The sequence below is a fragment of the Uloborus diversus genome, chromosome 1 (genome assembly GCF_026930045.1).
Source record: "Uloborus diversus isolate 005 chromosome 1, Udiv.v.3.1, whole genome shotgun sequence".
Taxonomy (NCBI): domain Eukaryota; kingdom Metazoa; phylum Arthropoda; class Arachnida; order Araneae; family Uloboridae; genus Uloborus; species Uloborus diversus.
Window position 1 is genome coordinate 272,141,984 of NC_072731.1, and position 25,843 is coordinate 272,167,826.

Genomic DNA, 25,843 nt, shown 5'->3' on the forward strand with positions numbered 1-25,843 from the left:
TGTTCTCTTTTCGTCCGCACGTGTGAAGGTCATTGAACGGGAGTGGCACGCGTGTGACGCTGAAGGTGTGGCTTATCCCGTTATTGCTGACTCGAGCCAATAGCGTTATTCACGTGTAGTGGGCGTCGGCATCCGGTCGTACGCGGCTTTAGTGAATGATATGGTAATTAGGTGGAAGAATTAGGTCTGGACTTCGTCTCTTCGCCACTTGCACTCCACAATCTAATACAACATGTTTGTGTAGGCAAAAGACTTCGCTCTTTTTTCCTCCCAATGGGATTGTGTTAGGAGATAGTTTTACAGAGTTACTCTATTGAACAGTAGGAAAATGACTATTACCAGTGATTTTCATTTTATACCGGCAACTCATATTAATAGTCAATAGTTTTTTAAAGCTTTTTACTTCGGATTCAATGGGTCATCGTGGAAATATTTATTTGAAATGATTATGTTTTTATTTTAAGTGTTGATAGCAAATAAAGCTATTTCTTCTCTTAAAAAAAGTTTAAAGTCATTTATTATACTCTGCTAGTTTATGAATTTATTAGAGATGGGTTTCATCCCATCTTCAGGGATTTTTAGGGACCATGTCTGCGGGAGCGGGCGTTCGAGATGCCTCGAAGGAACTCGTTTCGGATTCCACTCCGACAGTGGGGAAATGTCGAAATAGGACGTTTTCCCCCGTGCTTTCTTTTTCGGCAGAAACCGAAGGAGCGAGCTCGTACAACAGATGGCAGAGATGCAAAAGAAATTAAAAATTTGCAAGTACCGGTGCATCACTCACTCACGGCAGAACGGTTCGGGACCACTGAAACATCCACTTGACAGGTGGAATTTAAATTAGAGTGGTTCATGGGACCAGTAGATTAACCATTTTCCTTCACTTTTGTTAGGAACGGAATTCATCCTTTCTTTAACTGTAATGAAGGGAAACCTTTGTCATTTGACCACCTCTTGATCTTGACCACTTATGTATACCATCTTTGGTTTGGAGTGTTGTAAAAAATGCTTTATTAGTTGACCACTTGGCTGATGCATTAGGTGCATCATTTTTATCAACCGTGGTATTTCCGCTTAGACGAGCTCACTCATTTGGTTTCTGCTGAAAATGCATATTAAGTCCTAATATTTCTGTATGCTTAATTGGGAATCCAGAACGTTTTTCCTCGACCACCCGAAAACCACAATCGTGCCGCTTTACCTACCCGAGCTTTCTGAAGCATGGAGCCGTGAACTGCTCTGCACAGGCACGAAAGTTTTCGCGGTTATCTGCTTTTTAAAAAGTTTTTTGTCTGTTTTTCAGGTCAATATAATTTAAGAGAAATCGTGTCGGAAAATTTGTACGTAGTTTGTTCGAATAAACGTGTCGTTATTTTCATTATTTAAAACACACACGAGGGAAACAAAGTAGTTTCGGCTACTAGCTGACATCAAACGCGTGCTTCGTGGAAAATGGCGCCGCCATGTTCGAGAATTCAATCTTTTTACATCCTGCTCATATTTCACTTCTTTTAGAGGTCTTGAGCTACTTTAGCAAACACTACCTTTCATCTTCTCAATTTTTTTTTAATTTCAGTTATTTATTTGCTCTATCTTTTTTTTTGTTATTAATTAACTGTATTTTTTAATGTGTCTCATTCATTTTGCTGTGCAAGTATTTTTAATGATGCATTTCATAACATCCCGACTCTGTCTCCGCAGGCGTGGGCACCAAGATCGACCGACCCTGTCCCGGGCGGACCGCATGGTGGGCCAGGTCCTGGGGGCCGTGGGGGCCCTGCCCGAGATCTTCACCGAGCTCGAGATCTCCTACTTCCTGCTCCGGAGGCTGCTGGGGGTGCGCACCGAGGGGGACAAGAAGGGCGCCAAGGTGAGTCCCGCTCTCGCTCCACCGGACTTTTCTTTGTTCGGCCGTGTTATGCTTGAAAGCTTTTTTAATGTGTTGAGTGTGTGGTTGGTTTGATTGGTTTAAATGGCGCAAGAGCCTAAATAGGCTATACTGCGTCGAGCGATAGTATTGAGGATGCAAGGAGAGCGAGAAAATTTCAAAAGTGTATGATTACTTGGACTGTAAAGGACATAAAACTTGTGGAATTTAGAACAAAATTTCCGAAAGAAAGAACAAAGTTTTGAATTTTGAAAAAGAAGCTGAAAAAATCTATTAATAAAAAAAATTTTGAATAATGGAAAACACAAAAACTACAAAACAAAAAGCAGACAAAAGCAATAACAAATGAACAAAACCTGAATTATAATTACTGAGTGTGTGGGACTCCTAATTGTAATGCATTTGTTTTTGCTCAGGGTGAAAATAGCATTTTTATTTTGATCTCAATGTAATTTGTTACTTTTCAAGTAAGATGCTTGTTTTAACTAAATCCTCTACTGTTGGTGGTTACTTTTTATTTGCTTGAAAATTAAATTTTGGATGCACCCCTTTTCTATTTTGAACATTTTCATCCTTTCTGCACCTTTTTCAACAACCCTCGAAAAAGGTGCTTTTGCCGGAACGATGGGAAAAACAGTGGCAAAAATGGGGATGATTAAATTGCAAGTAAAGTTACATTAAATTCTGTTGCTGAAGCAATAGCAATGATACATGTGCTGTTTATTTACATATTAATCATCAATTATATGAATTTATAAATTGAAGAAATGCAACATACAGTGGATTATCTTTATCATGCCGACCCGTAAGTGTGTTTGGCTCATAAGTGTACAGTCAGACCTCAATATAAGGTCACTTTTCTAAAGTCCCGGCTCACTGAATAAGAATTATGTGTTATCGGATATATGGTCAGGTCATAATACATTATTTGCTTATGAGGTCACTTTTGTCTGATTTCTTGGAATGATTTTGGTGCTAAAGGTCAAGATTCAGAAAATTTCTAAGTGGCCAGTGGCCACTAGACCCAAAAAGCTTGGTGGCCACCACTGTCGCCGAGTGTTGAAGTACAAAATACTACTTTCATGAAAAAACAAATAAATAGAACTTTTACAGAATTACATTTTAAAAGCTATAAACATGCATTTTTGTTTCCCCCCCCCCCAAAATAAATAGATAAATAAAACCAGGCCTGGATCTGCATACCCCCAGACCCCGCAATGTGGGAGGGCCTACATCCTTAAGGGGCCCAACGGCTCAAGAAATTGTAGACAAAATTGAAACAAACTAGCACTAAGACTTATTAACATTAAAAATGTATACTGCTGTCCTCTGGGGAGGGGCCCTACAGACTTTGTTGCAAGGCGGCCCCAAGTTTATAGATCAGGCCTGAATAAATCAATGAAAAGTCGGCAGAAAATTGCATTTCAGATGAAATTTACAAAAAATACAATTTTGCTGATAAAATTTCATTTTTCCAGAAAATAACTAATTAAAAAAAAACAATTTCGGGCCTTTTGAATGTTATTTTTAGTAGTTTGCACTGAGATAGGTATCCAATTCTATTTTTGGAAACTTAGGCAATTAAATAGTCGTGTCTGCTTCCATCTTGCGAATGACCAAACATGGCGACTACGCGAAAAACTTAACATATGAAAGTAATTTTAATAATTAAAACACCTCAAAGAACAATAATTTAGATGAAAGAGTCGGTTTTTTTCACATTAGCATCTAAGAAATATGGGTAAAATAATATTCTGAAGATAAAATTTGAAGGAAAAATTTTTGCATTTTTCAAGAAAATAATTAATTATCCAGTAGAAAAAATATGGCACATTTTGTGTAATGTTCAATAGTTTACATTGAATTGCAATAGACATCCAATTCTATTTTTGGAAACTTAGGCACTTAAAGATTATTGTCTACTTCCATCTTGGGAGTGACCAAATATGGCGACTGCGCTAAAAGTTAAGTTTAGGTTTTTGAATTTGTAGCATAAAAATAATTTTAAAATTTAAAATCCTCATGAAACATCAATTTGATTGATCTCTTATAGCTTTTAGCACACTAGCGTCCAATGCAATAAAAATAAGATGAAATTTTAAATACAAAAAATTTTTCATTTCTCAAGAAAACTTTTAAATAAAAAAAAAAAATAAATAAAATGCTTTATAGCTCATTTTGCGTTATTTTCATTAGTTTGCATTTGAATAAACATCAAATTCTGCTTTGTTTTTGCAAACATAAAAATTAAGTACTTTGTCTACTTTCATCTTGTGAGTGACCAAATCTAGCGTCTATGTTTCACACGTAACTGTATTGCCGTTTTGGTCAAAAAACGATCTTCCTTGATGTGTTCATCCTCAGGCGTATGCTTCCAAAGCGATTTATTTTCTTCCATCCCCTTGAGTTTGTGCATAATTCCTATTCATCCCAAGATTTGTTTCCTAGGAACAGCAGGGGGGGGGGATGGCGACTGAGGACATTTTTTTAAGTCGCCACTTTTTCAAGCTAGGTCGCCACGTGGCGACCGTGAATCTTGACCTTTATTCGGTGCCTGACAGATTCACTTCCAAGAACTTTCCACGATATATACAATCCTTAAAAAGTGAAAAGTCATTTATCGCATTAATGTAGCATGTAGTGTACAGAATGCAGTAGAAAGTGAGTAACGACAGTGATACTGAAATAAGAAGCAGTTACACGGTCACTCGGTGCATCCATATAGCACTTTTTTTTATGAGCCATGAGAAGACAAACAAACTTTTAAGAAAATACTCAGAAACCATTGTGCTTAAATTAAAGGAAAAACGTATCAGTCCTGCATCGGTGATAATTTTAACTGAAGTAAGTAGCACATCCGTACTTTGCTTGAGCGTATATGTGTGCAGCTTTATTCCAAATGAAAGTTTTAAAAAATCATTTCAAACTTTCTTATTGATTCCAGAAATTTGTCTCGGTTCACATCCATTAAACTATCATAACCTAATTAAATCCCATTTTTGAACGTATTAGCTTTTTTGCAAAGAGTTAATGCATTATATATTATTTATCAATAAATATATATCAATCAGTTATAAGGTCAGTTTGGCAAAGTCCCGAAGGGTGACCTTATGTCGAGGTCTGTCATGGACTTGCGAAAGGTGACCTCATGTCGATGACCTTAGTGTATAATTTCCCGCAATCTGAGAGCGTGTCCTTGTCCTCGACAGGTCCAGAAGCTGGCCAAGGCGGAGGTGCTGATGGTGAACATCGGGTCCCTGTCCACGGGGGGCCGGGTGCTGGCGGTGAAGGCCGATCTGGCCAAGATCTCCCTCACCAACCCCGTGTGCACCGAGGTGGGGGAGAAGATCGCCCTCAGCCGGAGGATAGAGAAGCACTGGAGGTACGTATGTCTCATACCGTTAAAAGTCGAGCGTATATTCGTATGTATCCATCTATGTCTCTTCTCCCGGACGACGGCGGACTGACCATCGAACCGGGTACCGACGGATTCGTCGTCTTCCCATCTTCGTGTTTGGCTATTTGACATAATCCTCAGATAATGAGCGGAGATGTCCGTTGAAAACTATTCATTATGACGCTTGGGTTTCGACATGAAATCCCCATTTTTCAGAAGCTTTCCTCCATTCAAATGATTATTCAGTGCTTCATCTCGACTTTCTGCAACAATGCTTCGATTGAAATGTATAGCGTGAAGAAAATCATTAAATGCAAGATGTGTTGCCATTTTCTTTCTCGAATATGAAGAAACAACATAATTTTTTTCTCTCTCGAATCTACATCTTCGGCGATACCTGCCAGAAACGTATGTTTTGGACTCATGCCAACGACGTCAAACTCTTCCTGCGCCGAAAGTTACATGCCTGGTTCGAGATTTCAATCTTTTTGCATCCTGCAAGTATAGCAATTATTTTTTATGTTGGGTGGTTTTTTACTATATGCTACCTTATATCTGCTTATATTATTCATGATTTCAATGATATTTTTATTTCTTTAATTTATTTTACAAAAAATGCAAAAGACAATCAAAAAATGTCGCTTAACACCCACAGTCTCGAATTTTATTGAAACTTGGCATGGTTACTTTTTTTTGTGTATTTAAGAAAATATGAAAAATATTTATGGTGAATTACAAATGGTTTATGCTTTTTACAGCCTGTTAAAAGTTTTGAGATTTCATGATTAAATGAGGCAGCTGCAAGTTGTTGTTTTTTTATTCCGAAATCATATTAAGAAGTTTTCAAAACAAATTTTTGGTTCCAATGCAAGAAAAAAAAAAACTAATCGCTTATATACATATATATTTATTTATCTTCAATTTTTACTATAAAAAGTATGTTCTACTACATAAAGAAATTTTAGATTTTTCTTTCTGTTGTAAGTTTTTACTTTACAAACAGACCTAATTTTAAAATTTATGTTCTCTCGAGTGATGAAATCTATTGTTTGTTTTTGATTACTACTTTTTTTTTTCATTTTACTTTATTGTATTTTATTTTTATGCAAAACTACTGTAGAACCTCAAGTAATTTAAAAATCCCTTTCTACTGAATTCCAGCTTAATCAAGACGTTTCTTTGAATTTTATGTTGCCTGTTTTTCTATTTCTGTGTACAGAGTAAGAAATATTAAACTTTTTCGTGAGATAATGAAAATACCGTACGTCCTATTCTGTTTTCTGTCTGACCGTTTGTAAAACCTGTTAATTTCTAAAAAATATACGTTGTTTATTCGAGATTTGCGACGTGTTGGTTTGCTGAAAATAATTCACATGAAAGCCTTTTTAACTTGATTAATTTCCTCTGCATAATCTACAAATATTGAGAAAATCAGACGTGACAGGACTTAGTCAAGATAATTTGAGTTAGTTATTGACCAGTTAAAGAAAAAAGTGAAATATATTTATTTAATATCTTTGAAGTATTTTTTTAATGCCATTAAGAGTTAAGAAATACTATTTAAGTTCAAAATTCCTTTTTTATGTCCATTGTCTGTGGTAAAGAACAAATAAAAAAAATTTAAATTCTGAAGGTATTTAAATTAATCCATTTTTTCTAAAAACTTCTCTAATTTAAAAAGCGCAAAAGTGGGCTAAATAATGGTTACTTTCAAAGTGTTTGTGCAAATATGTTCAATAAATTACTTAAAAAAAAAAAAAATTGCATGCTTTTGGAATGGACCCTGTATACAGGATGTTCAGCGAAGGACTCCTACAGCGTGCAGCGCCACCTGTTGGCACTTTTTCTTTCTCATTTCCAAATTAAAGTACGTTATTTTTACGGCTTTCACGATGAACATTCCGAATTGGGGAGTCCTTTGCTGGACGCCCTGTACACATATATTCAACTGTGTCCTTTTATCTTATATCTTTAAACAAGCAATTCTTGTGGGTATGTATATATTTCGTATCTCGAAAACGGCTCCAACGATTTGTTTGCATTTTAAGTTCATCTACATCAGTGTTTTTTCTGTAAAAATGCGATTTTTTACAAAAAAAAAGTTTTTTAATATAAAGTCAAATTGAGTAAAGCCTTGAAGTAAACTGTGAATTGACGCATCAGGCAGACGATTTGCAACCATAACAATGAAAATTTGTCTCTTCTCGCTTTAAAATTTTATACTTGCTCAGGGTTGCCAGGCTTGGCTGATATTGGCCACTTTGGCTCATTTCAAATACACTTGGCTGAAAACAAATTCAAAAGCATTATGTAAGTCGATGTAAGGCTTTTTTCTTTTTTAAGTGAAACTATTGCATGACCATCCTATTTTATTTTATTTATTTAATTTCTTATTACACTTCGAATAGTTTAACATGTTTTTTTAAATCACGCATCTAAATTTTATTTCGAAGAAGCGTATGTCTTGAGATTGTTTATGTTTTGTTAAGACAGTTGTTATCATTTGTTGGAATGGTTTGTGGATCATCAGTTTTGATGGATATCATGCTCTATGTAGCATTTTCTGGCGTAAAAACTAAAAGTACTTAGAAAATCTCGATTGGGATAAAATCGTGAAAGGCATCATAATATGAAAGGAAGTATTCGGTTAAAAATCGATTTCACCATAGCAAAACTAAGATCAAAATATTTTAAACAAGAAAATTGTATAGTGGAAACAAACGTGACAGATAGTTTAAAGCAAAATGTTGATTTAATTACATTCAGAATCTTCTTTGTTTGGTACTTTAGTGTTAGTACCTGGACGACTGAGCCTCGCTCGGCTTTAAAAGAATTATTTTTTGTCAAATTGTGTTTTTTTAAGGTTCAATACTTTTCCAAATCTACTTGAAAAGCTTCACGTTAACAAAATATTAAGCACTCGACCTTCTTATAACACTAAAGTACCAAACAAAGAAGATTCTGAATGTCATTAAATCAACAAATTTTAAACTATGTGTTACATTTGTTTCCGCTATACAATTTTCTTGTCGGTCATTAAAATATTTTGACCTTGGAGCCAGTTTTGCTATGGTGAAATCGGTTTTAACCGAATACTTCCTTTCATACTATGATGCGTTTCACGATTTTATCCCAATCGAGATTTTCTAAGTACTTTTAGTTTTTACGCCAGAAAATGCTACATACAGCATGATATCCATCAAAACAGATGATCCACAAACCATTCCAACACATGATAACAACTGTCTTAACAAAACATAAAGTCTCTAGACATGTTTTTTCGAAATAAAATTTAGATGCGTGATTTAAAAAAAACATATAAAACTATTTGATGTGTAAAAAAGGATATAAGTAAATAAAATAAGACGGTCATGCAATAGTTTTGCTTAAAAAAAAAAAAAAAGAAAAAGCCTTACACCGACTTACATAATGCTTTTGAATTGTTTTCAGCCAAGTGTATTTGAAATGAGCCAAAGTGGCCAATATCAGCCAAGCCTGGCAACCCTAAGCAAGTATAAAATTTTAAAGCGAGAAGAGACAAATTTCCATTGTTATGGTTGCAAATCGTCTGCCTGATGCGTCAATTCACAGTTTACTTCAAGGCTTAACTCAATTAGACTTTATATTAAAAAACTTTTTTGTGAGAAATCGCATTTTTACAGAAAAAACACTGATGTAGATGAACTTAAAATGCAAAACTACAATTAAATCCAAAATTTCATCCAAATCGTTAGAGCCGTTTCCGAGATAAGAAATATATACATACCCACAAGAATTGCTCGTTTAAAGATATAAGATAAGAAGGCCAAGTGCTTAATATTTCGTAAATGTGAAGCTTTTCAAGTATAATTGGAAAAGTATTAACCTTAAAAAAAAACATGATTTGACAAAAAATAATTCTTTTAAAGCCCAGCGAGGCTCGGTCATGCAGGTACTTATATTTTTTTAACTGTGCTTTAATTTCTGCTCGCATGCATCATGACAGATATAACAAAATTTTTATATGTGCTGTCATTTTGTGTCATACTTTTTCCGTTTTCTTTTCCAGGTTGATCGGGTGGGGCATGATCCGGAGGGGTGTCACGATAAAGCCAGTCACGTAGTCCCGTGTTTTTTACGTCCGTTATGTTTGTGAATAATAAAATAATAAAGAGACTTTGGAAGAAGAAGGACTCCACGTTTATTGTCGAACAAAGTAACAATACATTATGTACAAACCAACAGAGAGTATTTTACACGGTGTCCATCATCGAAGCCACACCCCTCGTAGACGAGGGGAGTTTTGAAACCACACGAATGTGCTAGGGTCACTTTATGGAATGACTTTGAAATACATTAGGGGCATTCCACGGTATTTTCGACGTTCATGTAGAGTCCGTAACCTGACCTTTTTTGCCGTTGAATTTACCGTTTGATTTGCAAATTATTTTAATTTGAGCTGGTGTGTTGGTAGGAAAAGACCAAAATAAAATAATATGCTAATCAAACAGTGAATTGAAAAGTTACGGCAAAAAAAGGTCACGTTATGGACTCCACTTAAATGTCAAAAATACCATGGAATGCCCCATTAACGGAAATTTATGGGCCAAAGCAAACAGAATTACGTATAAACTTTTTAAAGTTTTATGCTGAAAAATATTTGCTTTGGGGCAGATTTTTTTTTGCGGGAAAGGATTTAGTACAGTTATTCGGTATCCTTTGAGCCACCTCAATTTTTTTTTTACTTTATTTGACTTGGGGGGGGGGGACAAAGTCCCAGTGGTGACTTCTTGCTGGTGCTTTCATAATTTTAAATTATATGGATGCCTCACTCGTCAAATCGACCAACTCCATAAAACAAAAAGAGAATAGTTATGAAGAGGAATGTGTCATCCATAGGAGAGAATGGCCCTCGTGTCACATTTTCTGCCCGCACAGGGTCAGAAATGTACTGAACCAAAACTTTAATATAAATTCACATGCTAAGCATTGATTAAGCCCTATTAAAGTAGAAATGATGATTTTTTTTAAAAAAAGTGTAGTTAATCGATTTGGCAACTGAAGCATCCATGTATCAGTCGATATATATCTGATATTTTTTTATTTTTTTTTTTTTCAACTACTGTATTTTCAATATAAAAATTACATTAGTCAAAGTAACAGTGTTCATTTATCATCAAAAATAACCAAAAAGTTATGTATTATATTTATGATGTATTAATACAACATTAAAATATTCATTTTTATCATTTGCAATGTAACAATTTTCACTGATATTAAGAGTTGACTAGTTAAATATGAAATGATGGACAGAAAAAAAAGAAAGAAAATGCCTCATGACTGCACCGATTAATGCACTATTAAATAAGTTAGCCATAAAGCACTATTAAAGCTGAAATGATTTTTTTTTTTTAAGTGGAGTTGATCGATTCGGCAATTGAGGCATTCGTATAAAAACATGAGGTGGAACGAAGTAATCGGGGCTGGCTCAAAGATACGCCGAATGACTGACAGAAGAGAAAATTGCAATGCCGGTCGAAAGGGCTCTAACGAAAAGCCGGTTTTTGCACAGCTATGTTCTCGAGCAGATTATTTCGATATTAAAAAATCTCAACGATGAGCACCCCACTCTAATATATGTCAAAATAAAGTACTTAACGAACCCAATTTTTTTTGCTCCACTCCAACATCACAACGAGGGTGTCATCTCAAAAGTCGTGGTAAAAGATAAATCCTCAGATTTTCATATTTTATGTACAATCGAGCATTATATTGGGTTCATGGCAGTCCCAGTAATTAATGGGGAAGGTTTGGAGTGGAGCATAAATGTTACATTATGAGAAAAACTAAAAATTAGGCCTAATGCATTACAGCCCTGGAAATATCAAAAGTGCCCGATTAAAACGAAAACATGAATACAGATGGATCGTTTCTAGATCTTTGAAGTAAATAACCAGATACAGAATGAAAACTTTATTGATGAAACATTTTTCTCTTAAATATTTTATAAATAATTTTGGGAAAAAAAGCAAATTATAACGTCAACAAAGATGCCAGTTTTCCTTTGCCATCCGTTGTAATTTTAGTAAAAGAAAAGGGATTATTTGAATGGATGAACTAAAGCACGATGCCAAGACAATTGAGAATTTTAAATAAAAATTAAGCACTATGATGGGCCTTTTGTGACATGAAGCTGAAAAGAAGCACTTTTGATTTAATTCTGACTCACTGTTTACAATTTTAACCGATTCAGTGAGAAAAGTAGTAAATAATACTTGAGCTACAGAAAGATTAAAATAATCCTGGGACAGATCAAAGTGGCTACTTTCATGTGAGTTACGAAACTTCAAAAAATATATGAAAGGCATTAGAATCTAAATATCATCAAATTCCAAAAACAATATTTTATTCTAAACATTTTCCAGAGCAGAAATAAACTTTTTCGAAAATAAAACCTAATATTTTCCGGCGTGGACAAAGAAAATGGGAAAAATAAATGCACCATCCACACTTTGAATGTCACCGTTTTTATCACAAAAACTATCTTTTTACTTGATATGATCGTTCATGAGTGAAAGCTTCAAATGATGAACACTTTTACGGGGAACATCTTACATACCCCTTCCTTTTTTCAAATTAAAAAAAAGGCTTAGATTATTAATTGAATAACAATTACGTGAAAAAACAAAAGCATAGATTCGTAAATACGGTGCTTTCGCTTCACGCCGAAATATCCATTTCGGAGGAATATATTTTGAGTTTCGAAACAAAATTTGCGTCGTGATGCAATTTCACTGCTTCATTTTCTGAAGTCTATGCATGTACGGAGAGGGAAAAGAGTGTCTTCGGCCCCATCACATCACAAACCTCTCGCACCGGAGATAATCCATATAAATTAACATAAGCAGTCTCTTTCATTCCACGCTTCGAAAAGAGCGAGGGGGGGGGGGGAGTGTTCCAGGTTCCAATGTGTATACTTTACAGAGTCACTTCTTTTTAAATTTCATTTTAAGACTTAGATTTTTTTTAAAAAATTCTTTCAGGCATTACAGCCGCGAGAAAAAAAAAAAAGATCCATTTCAAATATTTCTCTTTCGACCACAATAGCATATCTTTAAATTCACTACAAAAAAGGCAACATCTGCAGGCTCTATTTCTCATTCCAACTCAAAAAAAAAAAAAAAAAATTCTAGCAGGTTTATGCCATTTACCTTTTTTATATACCCCTCATTCTACCTCCAATCATATGTTTGTAAAATATTCCAATTTTGAATGCATGAACATTTTTCTATCCTGTCCCGTTAAAAAAAATTATTTTTTTTAAATTATGTCTCAGACACGATCCACTAAACCCAATCTGTGTTTTTTAATGAAATGAAAACCGATTCAACGCCTCGTGCTGGAAAAGGCCGAAGCCGAGAGGCTCGAACTCCGGAGACTCCGATCTCTCGCCGCAGATTTCGGTGGTGGCTATGAAAACGTTCAGTCTTATAAAAATTATATTTCTAGTTCAAAATTCCAAAGCATTATAAAGTGAAAATAGGATGAATGAATAAATTAGTTTCATCATCTTTTTCTAGAAATCGCATTTGAAAAAGTCCGAAAACAATTCGAAAACATAAATAATCCGTAAAGTCGCAGCGAAAGCATTTGGTCTCTCGACCGTCTTCCGTCCATCGAAATTAAGAGACTTTCACCCCGATCACGACTCCTGTGGCTTGAAATTTCGGAGACACCGCGTCTCATTCGGCGTCTCAATTTTTGACGATCTAAAAGGGCAGAACCATCGCATTCGGCGTCTCACGATTTCCGACGGTCTAAAAGGGTGGAACCGTCCACATCCCCCCTCCTCGCCGCGCAGTCCGAAGCCGGACTCGCCGGGGAGGAAGACGGGAGCGCGTCAATGTACAGGCGGCGTCTCTCGAGCGAGGGGAGGTCACGCTGGCTTCCTTCGGAGGAGAGGTCACGCCATGAGGGCGTACATGGCCTCGATGCGGTCCACGAAGCTCTTGCGGCAGTCGGGGCGCTTGGTCTTGAGGGTGGGGGTCAGCAGCCCGTTGTCCACGCTGAACAGCTCGTGGTGCACGTAGATGTCCTTCACCTGGGGGAGGAAAAACGGAAAGGGTCAGGAATGCGGAGCAGAACGAGAATCCCGCTCTTCCCGAAGGAAAAAGAATTTTCAATCAATGGGTTTTGCATGCTTGCCAACTCTACCAATTTTAACGGAAGACTCCCGTGTTTTGCTTTAGTCTCCTGATGTCCCATTTTTTACCATTTTTCTGTCAATCATCAAAAAGTTTCACTTTCTTCTCAATAGATGGCGCCCTTTTCTAGTCATCCCACCAATGTCAGGGGATAAGAATTTTTCCAATTAATAACTCATTTAGTAAGATTTCAATCCTTTTGCATCTTGAAAATATTTTAATTATTTTGAAAGTTTGAAGTTATTTTAACATGTGCTATCCTATTTCTACTTATTTTGTATATAATTTTTATTATATATTGATTTTCCCCCCCTCCGGATTGAATTTTTGTAGCTACTTTTTTCATTGACACTGGAGAATGTACGAAACTTCAAGCATCCAAAGTCTACGAATGCGTTCGCGTATCTTTCGGTGTGCTACTACGTCTCCCGTAGAAACCCGAATCCGAAATTCTTCTTTAAACTTGAAGTAAAAATTATTTAGAATTCTGTTGACCACCGAGAGAATCCAAATTTGATATTTAAAATGACCAGAGTCCCCGTTGCATATAAACAACCTTTACTGGGCTAGAGATCTTGCAATCGGTTCGGGACTTCCGATTGGCCAGCTGGCGCCAATCCAATGATCCGACGCAAATGAATAAATTTCATTTTTCGGAAGTTCCCAGTTCAAGTTTGAGTTTTTAAAATTTTTTTCTTTAATACTATCTAGATCTCGTTTCAAAAGGAAAAAAATGAGAGCAAGCTATAATAGAGATGGATTACGATTTTACTGGATAGCCAATCAGCAGTCTTCAAATTTTTACATGATTCCTAACAAAGTAAAGGTTGTTTATATGCGTTCCCGTCCCGATAATTAAGCATCTTGACTCAGACCAAAAGAGCAAAAATGTCTCGTTTCATGTCATTAAGTTGGATTCAAATAGGATCTCTCGTCATTCCGAGTAGATATTCATACTTGCCAACCTTCGAAGAAAAAAAACGAGAGATTCCACCAGAGCTGAATCAGAGGTGAGATCTGATTCACCAACGACATATCTTCACAACAGAATTATTAAATTATGCTTTTAAATAACACGAACATTAAATTCAAAGTGAAATGGGGATTTTTCGCAGATGTAAGTTAATTGGTAGTAGCAAGAAAAATATACTGCAAAGGAAAAACCAAGTAATAAAGATAAAGAATAAAGTTTCGTACTTCCCCAGCCTCTACCAAAAAAGTTGCTACAAAAATTTAATTACTAAAATCCAAAAAAAAAAAACATATAATGAAAATAAAATATAAAATAAGTAGGTATCGGGTAGCACATGTTAAAATATCTGCAAACTATCAAAATAATTGAAATAATTTCAAGATGCAAAAGGATTGAAATCTGCTGCCATTTTCGGCAAAGCACGTGCTTCGTTGAACATGCAATGAGGAAAGCTTCCAAAACAATGATTTTTACTACATGAGTTATAAATTGGAAGAAATTCTTATTCCCTGACATTGGTATACAAGAAAAAGGCGCCATCTATTGAGAAGAAAGTGAAACTTTTTGATGATTGACTGAAAAAACGGGAGAAAATTGTAAAAAACGGGAGTCTCCCGTTAAAAACAGTAGAGTTGGCAAGTATTTAAAGGAACTCTGATGCAATTGAATTGCGTTTTTGAGTGGGCGTGGCAAAATCAAAAACGGCAAGTTTGCTACTACAGAATATAAAATATCAGAAATGTTCAAAATAATGATAAATTCAAAAAAAAAAAAAAATTAATTTTTACTAAATGAGTTATTAATTAGAAAAATTCTTATTCCCTGACATTGGTAGACTGGAAAAGGGCGCCAACTGTTAAGAAAAAAGTGAAACGTTTTAATGATCGACTGAAAAAACTGCGAAAACGGGAGAAAATCGTAAAAAACGGGAAATCGGGAGATGGAAGCAAAAGACAAGGAGTCTCCCGCTAAAAACAGTAGAGTTGGCAAGTATGGATATCTATCGATGACATGCCGAAAGTAACAAACAGAGGCTTAAAATCTAATTTGGTGTTTCGTGGAAAGAGCCGACACGTGTTGTTCTGTTTTCGGGATTATTTTCAAGGCTACTTTTCATTTTTTCGGGATTACTACATTCCAGTCTCTTGGTGACTCACCTGTTCGAAGGACTTGAGTCCGGCCTTCTTGCCCAGGGCGGTGATGTCATCGAGGATCAGTCGCTTCACGTTCTGGAAAACAACGAAACAGATCATCATACCAATGTCCATACAGCAAAATATAAAGAAACATTTCTATGACCTTGGTTCGCACCACAAAGTAAAATGCACATGTTATTTCTTGTCCACGAAAATAGCAATAGAGCTCAATATCTTTAGAGGTTGGGTCCATTGTAAAACGGTCAAAAAAAAAAAAAAAAAAGGAGCCAGTCGAGAGAAGAAAGAGGCAGTACAGTAGAAGACCGTTATAACGCCGACCTGTATAACGCAATTCTCTATAAACTGCACTACTTTTCAGAAGTAAACAACAGGTTTCGAAGCTTAAAAAATCCCTCTGTTTTGCTTTGCAAGCATTGAAATTGTTAGGCAAATTAAATTTTGAAATAGTTTTTCATCTTTCCATCTTATTTCAAAGCTTTTAAATGAAAATGAGGACTCATAGTAAACAGAAAATACCATATGGCTCTTGAAAATGCCGCTGTTATGCAAACCATGATGCTTGATCGTGAAACCTATTTATTTGTGAATGACTAATTGTAATAATGGTGCTTTAATACTCATTGCAGATAAAACTCATTCTGACGTGCTAATATATAGATATATTCTGAACATTAGTTTCAAAATTTGTGAAATGATCTGTATAATGCAAAAACCTGTATAATGCAAAAGCTCTGGTCCCGAGGTGTGCGTTATAAGTCTTCTACTGTATATGGGATTGTACACACAAACACCGCCTCTCTACTCATCCGACTCAGACTACAGAAATGGAAGAGCTGTACGGGAATGCAAGAAGTGGTAATAACTATAGAATAATCCTTAGCTATTGCACACTAAGTGTGCAATAGCTAAAATATACGAACATTGCTTAAAACTACTAAAAACATTACATCTACTAACATTGCATATAAAAAATGTATGTACAATCTAAAAGCAAAAAATGACTATCTGTTTTTTTTTTTTAATTAAAAAGACCTGCGGATCATCGAGAGTTAACTGTACTTGTTTTATTTCACAGTTCGAACCAAGCTCATCATTTTAAAAGTCTATAGATGTAATGAAACATTTTGTGGAGGCTTTTGACTATTGAATATGGGGCTCTGGGGGATGGGATTTCCTCACCTTATCTCTGCAGACTTGCTCCCAGGGGTTGTAGGAGATTCCCTTCTCTTTGCACCAGGACACCACATTCTCCATGTCAGGGACCACCACAGCCACCAGGCAGCTCTAGAACACACACACACACATTTCCCATCAGTCGGAACTTTCTTGGTCTCAAATGGACCCATTTTGACATTTCATATACAGTAGAACCTCCATTAAGGGACGACTCTATTTTAGGGACATTTTTTCGGTCCCAGTCCCTTTGAATAGCGACTTTCATGTATTTATCTCCAGTTAAGGGGCACCCTCTTTCAGGGACAGTCACAAAAAAAAAAAAAAAAAAAATGCATACACACCTAAGAAATGGTGAATTTACTGGAATTCACGTTTCACTTTTCCTTTTAAAAATTAATTGAGGTAAGTTTGACACAAACATATGTGAAAGAAACAAGAAATGCATTGTAAAAAAAAATTGCCAAAGTTAACATGCATAATTTGCCCTCTCAATGATTTATTCAAGTAGTTCAGGGCCGACAAAGAGTGCACAGCAACTAATTAGCTTCGAATATAAAGCTAATTAGTTGTATATAAAGCTTAAAATAAGAGCTTTGTATATAAAGCTTAAAAACTTCAACGTTGTCATTCACATAGTATTACATTGTAAATTACATCACATGAAGCAAATACATGTAATGAATGACTTAAAAATTATTTCTGTATGCTACAAAACTTTGCCATTACAAAATTTAGTATTAAATTTTAATTAATAAAATAATATAAACTTAGAAACCTGAATAATTATTAATTTTATTTAACATAATGAGACATTTTCAGTAATTAATCTTAAGTGTTAATAGTTAATGTTTGTTGTGATATTATACTGCTACATAAGTACACAGAATGCATCAATACCTCCAAATAAGGGACAAAATGTCTGGTCCCCTTAGTGTCCCTTATTGAGAGGTTCTACTGTATAAGGAAACAATTGAAATTATTTTGAAAATTCCTATTGAGAGGGATATTTGAAATGCCTATCTCCATGATGCTTATTTAAACGTGCAAATCATCAGAAAGTGCTTTGCAGTGGGAGGAAAAAAGATCAGAATTTTATAGAGTTATCGTTAAAGGTAAATAATATATACAGTTCGCTCTCTGTTTAACGACTTCCAAGGGACCACAAAAAAATGTTCTTAAATAGAATGCAATTAACACTACAGTGGACCATCTGGGACCGTGAAACACCGTCGTTAAATAGAGAAAGTCGTTAAATAAAGCGTCGTTAAACAGAGAGCCAACTGTATATATACATATAGCTACATATATAGAGCTGCTGGATACTTAGTTGAAAACATGAATGTGTCAATAAATTGCAAGTACATATTGTTTGTCATTCAAATAACTTTGTAAAGTGATTTATCCAAACTTCTGAAGTCCTATAAAGACTTACTTCACACATTCAGAACAAATATTTTAAAATAGAGCCATGAAGGCGATGACGTTATTCATTTGAACATTTTTTATTTGTTCCGAAACAGTGGGCTATTTTTTCTTCCGTTGCCCCCAAGAAGTGCGATAATTCTTTTTCGTGACATTATCCAAATGAGTGTTTAGTGAAAATTGAATAGCAACCGTCTGATCTATGCTTTGGACATATGTTTCTAAAAATTAAATTGAAGTGAAATGTAACCAGCTAAGACAGGCTACAAATATTTAAACAATTGTGTCATTTGCAACATTTTCAGACTTTTTAAAAATTTTACCCTTCAAAATGTTCTAAACGTTTGTAACATAATTCTTTATTTTTCTAAACACTTCATTAACTGAAGACTTTACTGAAAATTACCGATCATTTTTATGAGTCTCACGAATCAACACGGATGCAAATGACTTAATATTTTCGAGTCGAACGACAGCGGCAAAGTGAGGAAGTCGATAAGTCCTCAACGCAATATTAGACACATAAGGAGTGTTAGAAACAATGCTAAACATATAATCATAAATGTCCAAACGGCAGAATCAATCGTTGAAGAAAAACGAGCGAGCGTTATAGAAGCGGATGCAATTGGATTTCGGAAGAAGAGAGTTTGGGACTGATGCGCAAAAGAGTCAGAAACAGCTAAGATGCATAAATTTTGCCGGTAAAATTCGACAAATAGGCATGTTCTTGAACCTTAAAATACATGACCAGTTGTCAGTCCGATTTTTGGGCGTTTTTTGCTGAAAATCATGACCTTCCACGACTATTTTCAATCATCTCCAACTTTTCCTGGTGCAAGAACACCCTACTCCTCGTAAAAGATTTAAAATTTATTATTGAATAGATAAACACGCTTTTTCCCTGCCATGTGTGGGCTGTGTCAACAAATAGTGCCACCCCTTGCAGAAAAAAATGTAATGCCTATCAGTTTCAGGGGCGGATACAGAAAAGTATTTTAGAAGAGGTCATGCTGAAGAATGACCAGACCCACGGTTTTGGGTACGAAGAATTTCTGAAACTGCTTGGGGGTCAATAAAGGTACCAAATCTGACAGGAATATAGCACTTAATAGGGGATAAACGTTGCACATTTCATAACCAACGAAGTAGTAATTCACACATTTGCCTTCATTAACAGATTGAAAAGATACTGTAATCGTTTGCATTCTATGCATAAATTGTTAGAGCTTAATGTGGACGGATATTGTTTCGACAATTTGGGGGGGGGGGTCATGACCCCCCCCCCATTACCGGAAAGAAGTAGAAGGTAGTATGTCTGACCTGCAGGCTTTCTCCGTGCACGAATATCTGTGAGACATAGGGGCTGGAGAGGTAGATGTTCTCTATCTTCTCGGGGGCGATGTACTCCCCCTGGGCCAGCTTGAAGATGTTCTTCTTGCGATCCACCAGCCTCAGGGTTCCATTCTACAAGGGGAGAGAGAAATTTTCATCCAGGTATGGGAAGCAGAAAAAAAACACAAACTCATATCCAAGTCCAAATGAACCCAAAACGCTCCCTCGACAAATCGTCTAAACAGAGAATAACGAAAATGCAACTTTAATGCTTTCGGCATCATTTTTTAAACTAAACGTAAAAGTGCAGCATGACAAGTATACCCCATAAGTCAAGATTTCAGTTCACAAGACAGAAAATTTGAAAAAAGGGGTTCCCTTGACCCCAGACTCGACCGATATTTTTAAAATCAATGACTATATAACCCTGAAATATAACCCTGAAGTTTCTACTACTGAACTGTGTCCAACTATTGTATCAAGTATTATTCAAAACCTTTAAAGTACGTTTACCTACAAGCAGTACGCGGCTGGAAACCCTTTTTGCTTCAATAATCGGATGATAACACGTACCTTGCATGAGAATGCAAAAGCAAAATAAAATTAACTCTTTTTTTTTTACCCGTACTGTACCGATAACTGTATTGTAATATTCTAAAGTTGAAAGTTAAATTAAAACATTGTAAATTAAAAAAGAAAGAAATGCAAGGTTTTTAGGTTCTACCGAGTTTAATTGGACATGTCTGCCAATCCAAAATTAGGCTACTCAAGCTTTAAAAAATTGGTATATCTCACCAGGCAAAGTACTGATGAACATAGTCCACTAACGCATGCATCATCCAGTCTCCCTCTATAACGAACACCCCCATCATCTGAACACTTTAGTTCGGCCCCATGAGTGTTCAGAATAGAGAGAGTCCAGTGTCATTAAAAATGAACGGCTATCACATGCACCGGATTCGAAACGAGACTTTCTTTAAGAGTTTTACGGCACTCGATTCGGATGCCGCTTCTTTAGACTTCTTTTTTTTTTAAAAAACTCCCTGCCCGTACATTGCCCACCGGGGGCGGGCGACGTCGAAGACGACCGACCAATCGCGTGGCAGATAGGAGGGACTCACCGGCAGCCACATCCCGATGTCTCCGGTGTGCAGCCACCCCTCCTCGTCGATGGTCTCCTTCGTCTTCTGGGGGTCCTTGAAGTAGCACTTGAACACGTTGCGGCCCTTGATGCACACCTGGGAGGACGGAAAGAAAAATATTACCATATTTTTGGGAATAAGCGCCGCAGAACATGCAAGAAAAAAAACAAAAAAGTTGCTGGCGCATATAACGGGTACGGCCGATAGTCTTTTTTTTTTTCAAGTAAAAAAAAATCCAAGTTTTTAAAAAAGTTGAAATTGCTGCCAATAGATGACGTTACATTTTCCTGCTCTGACAGCAGTTAGCACAACATAACGATTAACGTAGGAAAAGTATGTCAGTCACGTCAAAAACATCAGTGTTTCAATTTTTTTTTTCTAAAATAAAATAACGTTTCTCGATGTTTGCAATTTTCCATTTTGCTTCTGATTTCAATAAAAATAACAATGTTGCTATATAAACGTTTTTAATTATGATTCAAACGTCAAAATAAGCAGTAAAAATGACTTTTTAAATCAAGTCGGCAAAAAAAATACTTCGACATAGTTCTATATGTTTCAAGAACCTTATCCGTTATTGTCCGATATTCGAACGTCGACCTATGTCGTTTCTACGTCGATCAATATTTTAGTGCTACTTGGGCCAGATAGATCGACATTGGCAAGGCATCGAGGGGGAGGGTCCGAGTCCCTCGCTCTGTATGGCCAGCGAATGTCTCCTCTCAAGGTAAGAAAATAATATTTAAATTAAAGTATAAATAATTTCATTAATTAAAAATATTTCTTTCATATGCATTCCATTCCAGCTTTCTTTACTACTAATGGTGCTTCTAAGTTGTTTAATGTTGGGTTCGGCACATACATTAAAAAAATTTTCCCTTGAGAATATATTGCAATGTGGCGCTTATTCCCGAAAATATGGTAAATGTTTTCATTTCATCAAACCACAAAATTGTTACTTGAAGGAAGAAATAATGTCCCTGAAATTTGTCCTCGTGAATGATTCTGAGGAAAAGGATCTCACCTCGCCCTGTCCTTTCTGGGCAAAATATTCCATCTCAGGGACATCCACCAGTTTGATGTGGCAGCAGGAAATGGGGGGTCCCACCTGACCTGTAATGAAAAATACCATTGGCTGAAAAAATAATTTAATAAATATCGAAAAATTGAAAAGTACTGTCCAACAACGGATTGCATGGAATTTTCAATGTACAAATAAGAGGAATCTATATGAATAAGGGGGGAAAGTAAAAATTTGATGCGCGTATTCCGCTCATTTGAATGAGACTATGCTTTTGTAAAAGCTGACATCGGTAAAAAATAATAGATTCGTCCATTTCCGGCTGTAAAATGGATGTTTGTCTTTCCATACAATCCGTGGTCAGACAGTAGGGTATTGAGGTGGGGATTTTTCTTCTTTCTTTCTTTTTTTTTTTTTTTTGATATAATGTTTTTATTTTGATGAGCTTTATACACCCTGGTGCGAATGAATGGAATCAAGTTTGGAATTTTTAATTTTTCAGGTTGTTCAGTATTTGTTTATAACAGCTGTTTAGCCTACCAGTTGATTAGGCGCTATAACCTCACTTTTTTTTTTTTTGTCATAAATATCATGTTTTCTTTTAAGTGTTATAAATTTCTACATATTTTTGCTGTTTTTCTCAGTCCGGTCACTTTTTATCTTTTTGTTAGCCATGGATATTTCTCCACAGAAGAGGCAGCTTGCCATTGTGACATTGACTGAAAATCTGATTGCAAATCAAAAGAATAAATGATTTTGTTTTAAAAATGGTTTACAGATCAATAACTCAAAGAAAAGAGCAAAACTCTAGTTGACTCTATGCCCAGTAGAGTGAAAATGGCGATGGACAAAAAGGGGGGGGGGGGGCATACTATGTTGGGAATTCCAAATGATCTTATTTTTTTAACGTTTATTTTGATACATTTGGCATATACTAAATCCCAGTTTTCATTTATCTTGCAAAATCACAAATGCTAATTCAATGATTGTAACGTATTTCCCGATCTTACACATGCGTGCCTTACGTCATGAAATGACAAAGCTCCTTTTTCATTTGACTGATCGCCGTTCTAACATCCGGAAATGTGCATCTCAAATGCATGTCTTGAAATCCATGCAAATGACTCTGGCCGACTCTATATATTGTTTCGGTAGCTCAGATTTTCTCTCGTTTAAGGGGCCATATTTTTAGTTTCTTGGTCAGCTGAATCGGCATCACGCTCTCGATTAGTCAATTTAAAATTGTAAACATTGTCAGCTAACCTTATGTTTAAATTAATGGAACCTCAATTAGATAAATGACACTTTATTAGTCACTAGTGGTACCCCCGCACGGCTTTGCCCGTAACAGAAAATTAAAAGGTCTTTTGGTTCGCCTGTATATTTACAAACAATGTATGGCGAATTTTCTCGCCAATTGACTTGTGCCCATGTTACGATTCCACGTAATGATAATTTCGTAATTTACTCGTCCATCTTATGATATTTTTTTTGCCTGTAATAGAAAATTAAAAGGTCTTTTGGTTCGCCTGTATATTTACAAACAATGTATGGCGAATTTTCTCGCCAATTGACTGGTGCCCATGTTACGATTCCACGTAATGATAATTTCGTAATTTACTCGTCCATCTTACGATAATTTTGTTTTTAAAATTGGAACAGAAAAAGAACTACATCGAATTTTTGAAACATCGCTTCGAGGTGCACCCCCCCATGCTACAACCTAACTTTGTGCCAAATTTCATGAAAATCGGTTGAATGGTCTAGGCGCTATGCGCATCACAGAGATCCTGACAGACTTTCAGCTTTATTATTAGTAAAGATACAGATATTACAAATTGCTCAGTAATGGTTTTGCATGGTTACTAAATTACCAAAGGTTCAAAAAAATTATCCCATTTCATATGTAAATAGCTCGCCAAGAAGATCATCGTATTATATCACCATGGAGGAAATAAAAAGAGATAATTTCAACCACAAGTATTATTTTCTGCACTTAACCCCAATGACACTCTGCAACTCCAAAAGGGCACTTATTAAATAAGTCATCCGTGCGATAACTTCATTTGATCTAATCTCATCGCACAATATACTAAGTGCTGATTTTGATTTTATAACTAAATGATGTAAATAAAGGTGATTTTGTAAAAAAAATTGGCTTGATTCCATAAATTCACTCAAGGGTATATTTTTTTTTGTGGAAAAAATATCTTAGCTGCATTGTTTAAAAGGTGCTACTGCTGTATCTGTTTGTCTATTTTATTTATTTTCATACTTATCCATTTCATCAGACGAGAGAGGCATATTTTGTTTCTAGAAATCAGCTTAAAATGTATGGTTGATATTATTTGCAGTCTTGGCTAATCTAGAGAATATTAATAGACCCTGTCCATAGAGAGCATAGGGAGAAGGGTGCGCATAAAATAAATGCAGAGTGTGAAGAGGCCCTGATGACACTTGGTGGAATGACTAAATGGTTTAAAAAGGAAAAGTGCCGGAAGACTCGTCATCTTACACCCCTCTCCATTTTGGGGATCCCGAAAGTCTCCTCAGTTATTTTCCGTTTCTCACTAAAACCTGTTTTTGTGAGGTAAGTGAAAGTTTCAATCCTATCGGGACATAATTGACAAAATTATCTAGAAATCGGTTATATGTTTTGAATAGTTTTGTATGTTGAAAATAAGAGCATATGTAAATTATTTCCTCAAAAACGCTTGCATGTGTCATCGAAAATCCGATCATAAGAGGTCCCGAGAGATTAAGAGTGGCTGTAGTGTCTCGAATTTGTTCAAAAAACCCATTGATATTGTAAGGTTTAGAGTCATTTTCTATGTGATACTTCTTTTATAGGGTCCCCATTAACTATACAATTTTTTTTTTTTTCAAAAATAGTGCTGCGAAAACTACTTTTTATACCTTTTCATGAAGTTTTGGGCAAACTATTTTTTATGCAGACTCACAAAAACCGGTTTGATTGCACCAGTAGAAATGACTGCGCAAAACAAAACAGTACTCACCGACAGAGAAGTCTCCCTGGATGTTGAGGGTGCAGGGAGCCACGCATTCTGTCTGTCCGTATCCTTCCACCACCTGGAAAAGCAGAGACCCCCACTCTTAGTACACTTTCCTATTCATTATACATGTACTGTAATATTCGACATCGAATGCTTTCATGTATTTTTGCATTGTGGAAATACAAGGAGGGTTATTTTTATAGAGGTAAAGTATTTTTAAATAAATAAATGTGTAAATAGCAAAAAATGGAAAACATGCCATGTCATTAGCGAAAAGTAAAACCAAGTTAGGAAGTTAAATTTAATGAACCTTGTAACATCTTGCATTTAAAAAATAAAAAGCTAAGCACGCTCCTTTCTCTGAATCCCGAATTTTCGATTCAGTCCTCAATTTTCAAAGGCTTTCTGAATTTAGCTGGGAACTTTAAACGTCTCCATGTAAAAAGTTCTGGGCAGCCCTTCAAACCCACAACCTCAAAATTGCAATCCTATACATTTTGTAAAATAGTAAATATCTGTATTTGAGAATTGTTATCTATACTAATAAAATAAAGCTGAAGAGTTTGTTTGCTTGTTTGAATGCGCTAATCTCGGGAACTACCGGTTCGAACGGAAAAATTCTTTTTGTGTCGAATAGCCCATTTACTGAGGACGACTATAGGCTTTAATTTACATTGATATTCTAATTAGAAAAACAGTTATTCAATGTTTCATTCAATTTTTGGCCATTTTGAGTTTTTTTTTACCCCACAGACCCCAAACCAATTGCGCCAGAAAAATATTTTTTGTACTAAAATGTAGGAAATTTAACTTTAAGTATGATGAAAAAAAAGTTTTTCCAGATAGAGCAATTTTTGTATTTTTTTATGAAATTTTGAAAAAACCTTAATTTTGCATTTTTTCCTGGGTTTATTTTTTCTAAACTCATCCCGCAAAAAGTATAAAAGCCACTCTTCCAAAATTTAATTATGTAACAATAAAAACTTTTACCTCTTCAGAAAAAAAGTTTTCAAAAATATGCAACAGTTTATTTTTACAATTTTTTTTAAAGTGGAGCATGGCATGACTTCTGAGCATTGCCCGAGTAGTGGACACAGTCCGATGATGCTTATTTATTGATTGAACAAAGAGGTTTTTC

At 35.6% G+C, this 25,843-nt stretch overlaps 2 protein-coding genes across 2 annotated transcripts in view; one reads left to right on the forward strand and one right to left on the reverse strand.

Annotated features, from left to right (window-relative positions):
- The window catches only part of LOC129234269 (eukaryotic translation initiation factor 2 subunit 3, Y-linked-like), a 41,863-nt gene extending 32,347 nt beyond the window's left edge, over positions 1-9,516 (forward strand). Inside the window, 4 exon segments of the mRNA XM_054868265.1 lie at positions 1,702-1,716; positions 1,719-1,870; positions 5,098-5,270; positions 9,334-9,516. Of these exon segments, the coding sequence (XP_054724240.1) occupies positions 1,702-1,716; positions 1,719-1,870; positions 5,098-5,270; positions 9,334-9,388 (395 nt within the window). The 3' untranslated portion in view covers positions 9,389-9,516.
- Positions 9,448-25,843, reverse strand: part of LOC129220810 (long-chain-fatty-acid--CoA ligase 1-like) — a 55,949-nt gene continuing 39,553 nt past the window's right edge. The window contains exons 14-20 of the mRNA XM_054855244.1: positions 24,709-24,781; positions 21,695-21,783; positions 20,650-20,766; positions 19,517-19,660; positions 16,778-16,882; positions 15,599-15,670; positions 9,448-13,365 (exon numbers count right to left, since the gene is read on the reverse strand). Of these exons, the coding sequence (XP_054711219.1) occupies positions 13,228-13,365; positions 15,599-15,670; positions 16,778-16,882; positions 19,517-19,660; positions 20,650-20,766; positions 21,695-21,783; positions 24,709-24,781 (738 nt within the window). The 3' untranslated portion in view covers positions 9,448-13,227. The remainder of the gene's footprint in view (positions 13,366-15,598; positions 15,671-16,777; positions 16,883-19,516; positions 19,661-20,649; positions 20,767-21,694; positions 21,784-24,708; positions 24,782-25,843) is intronic.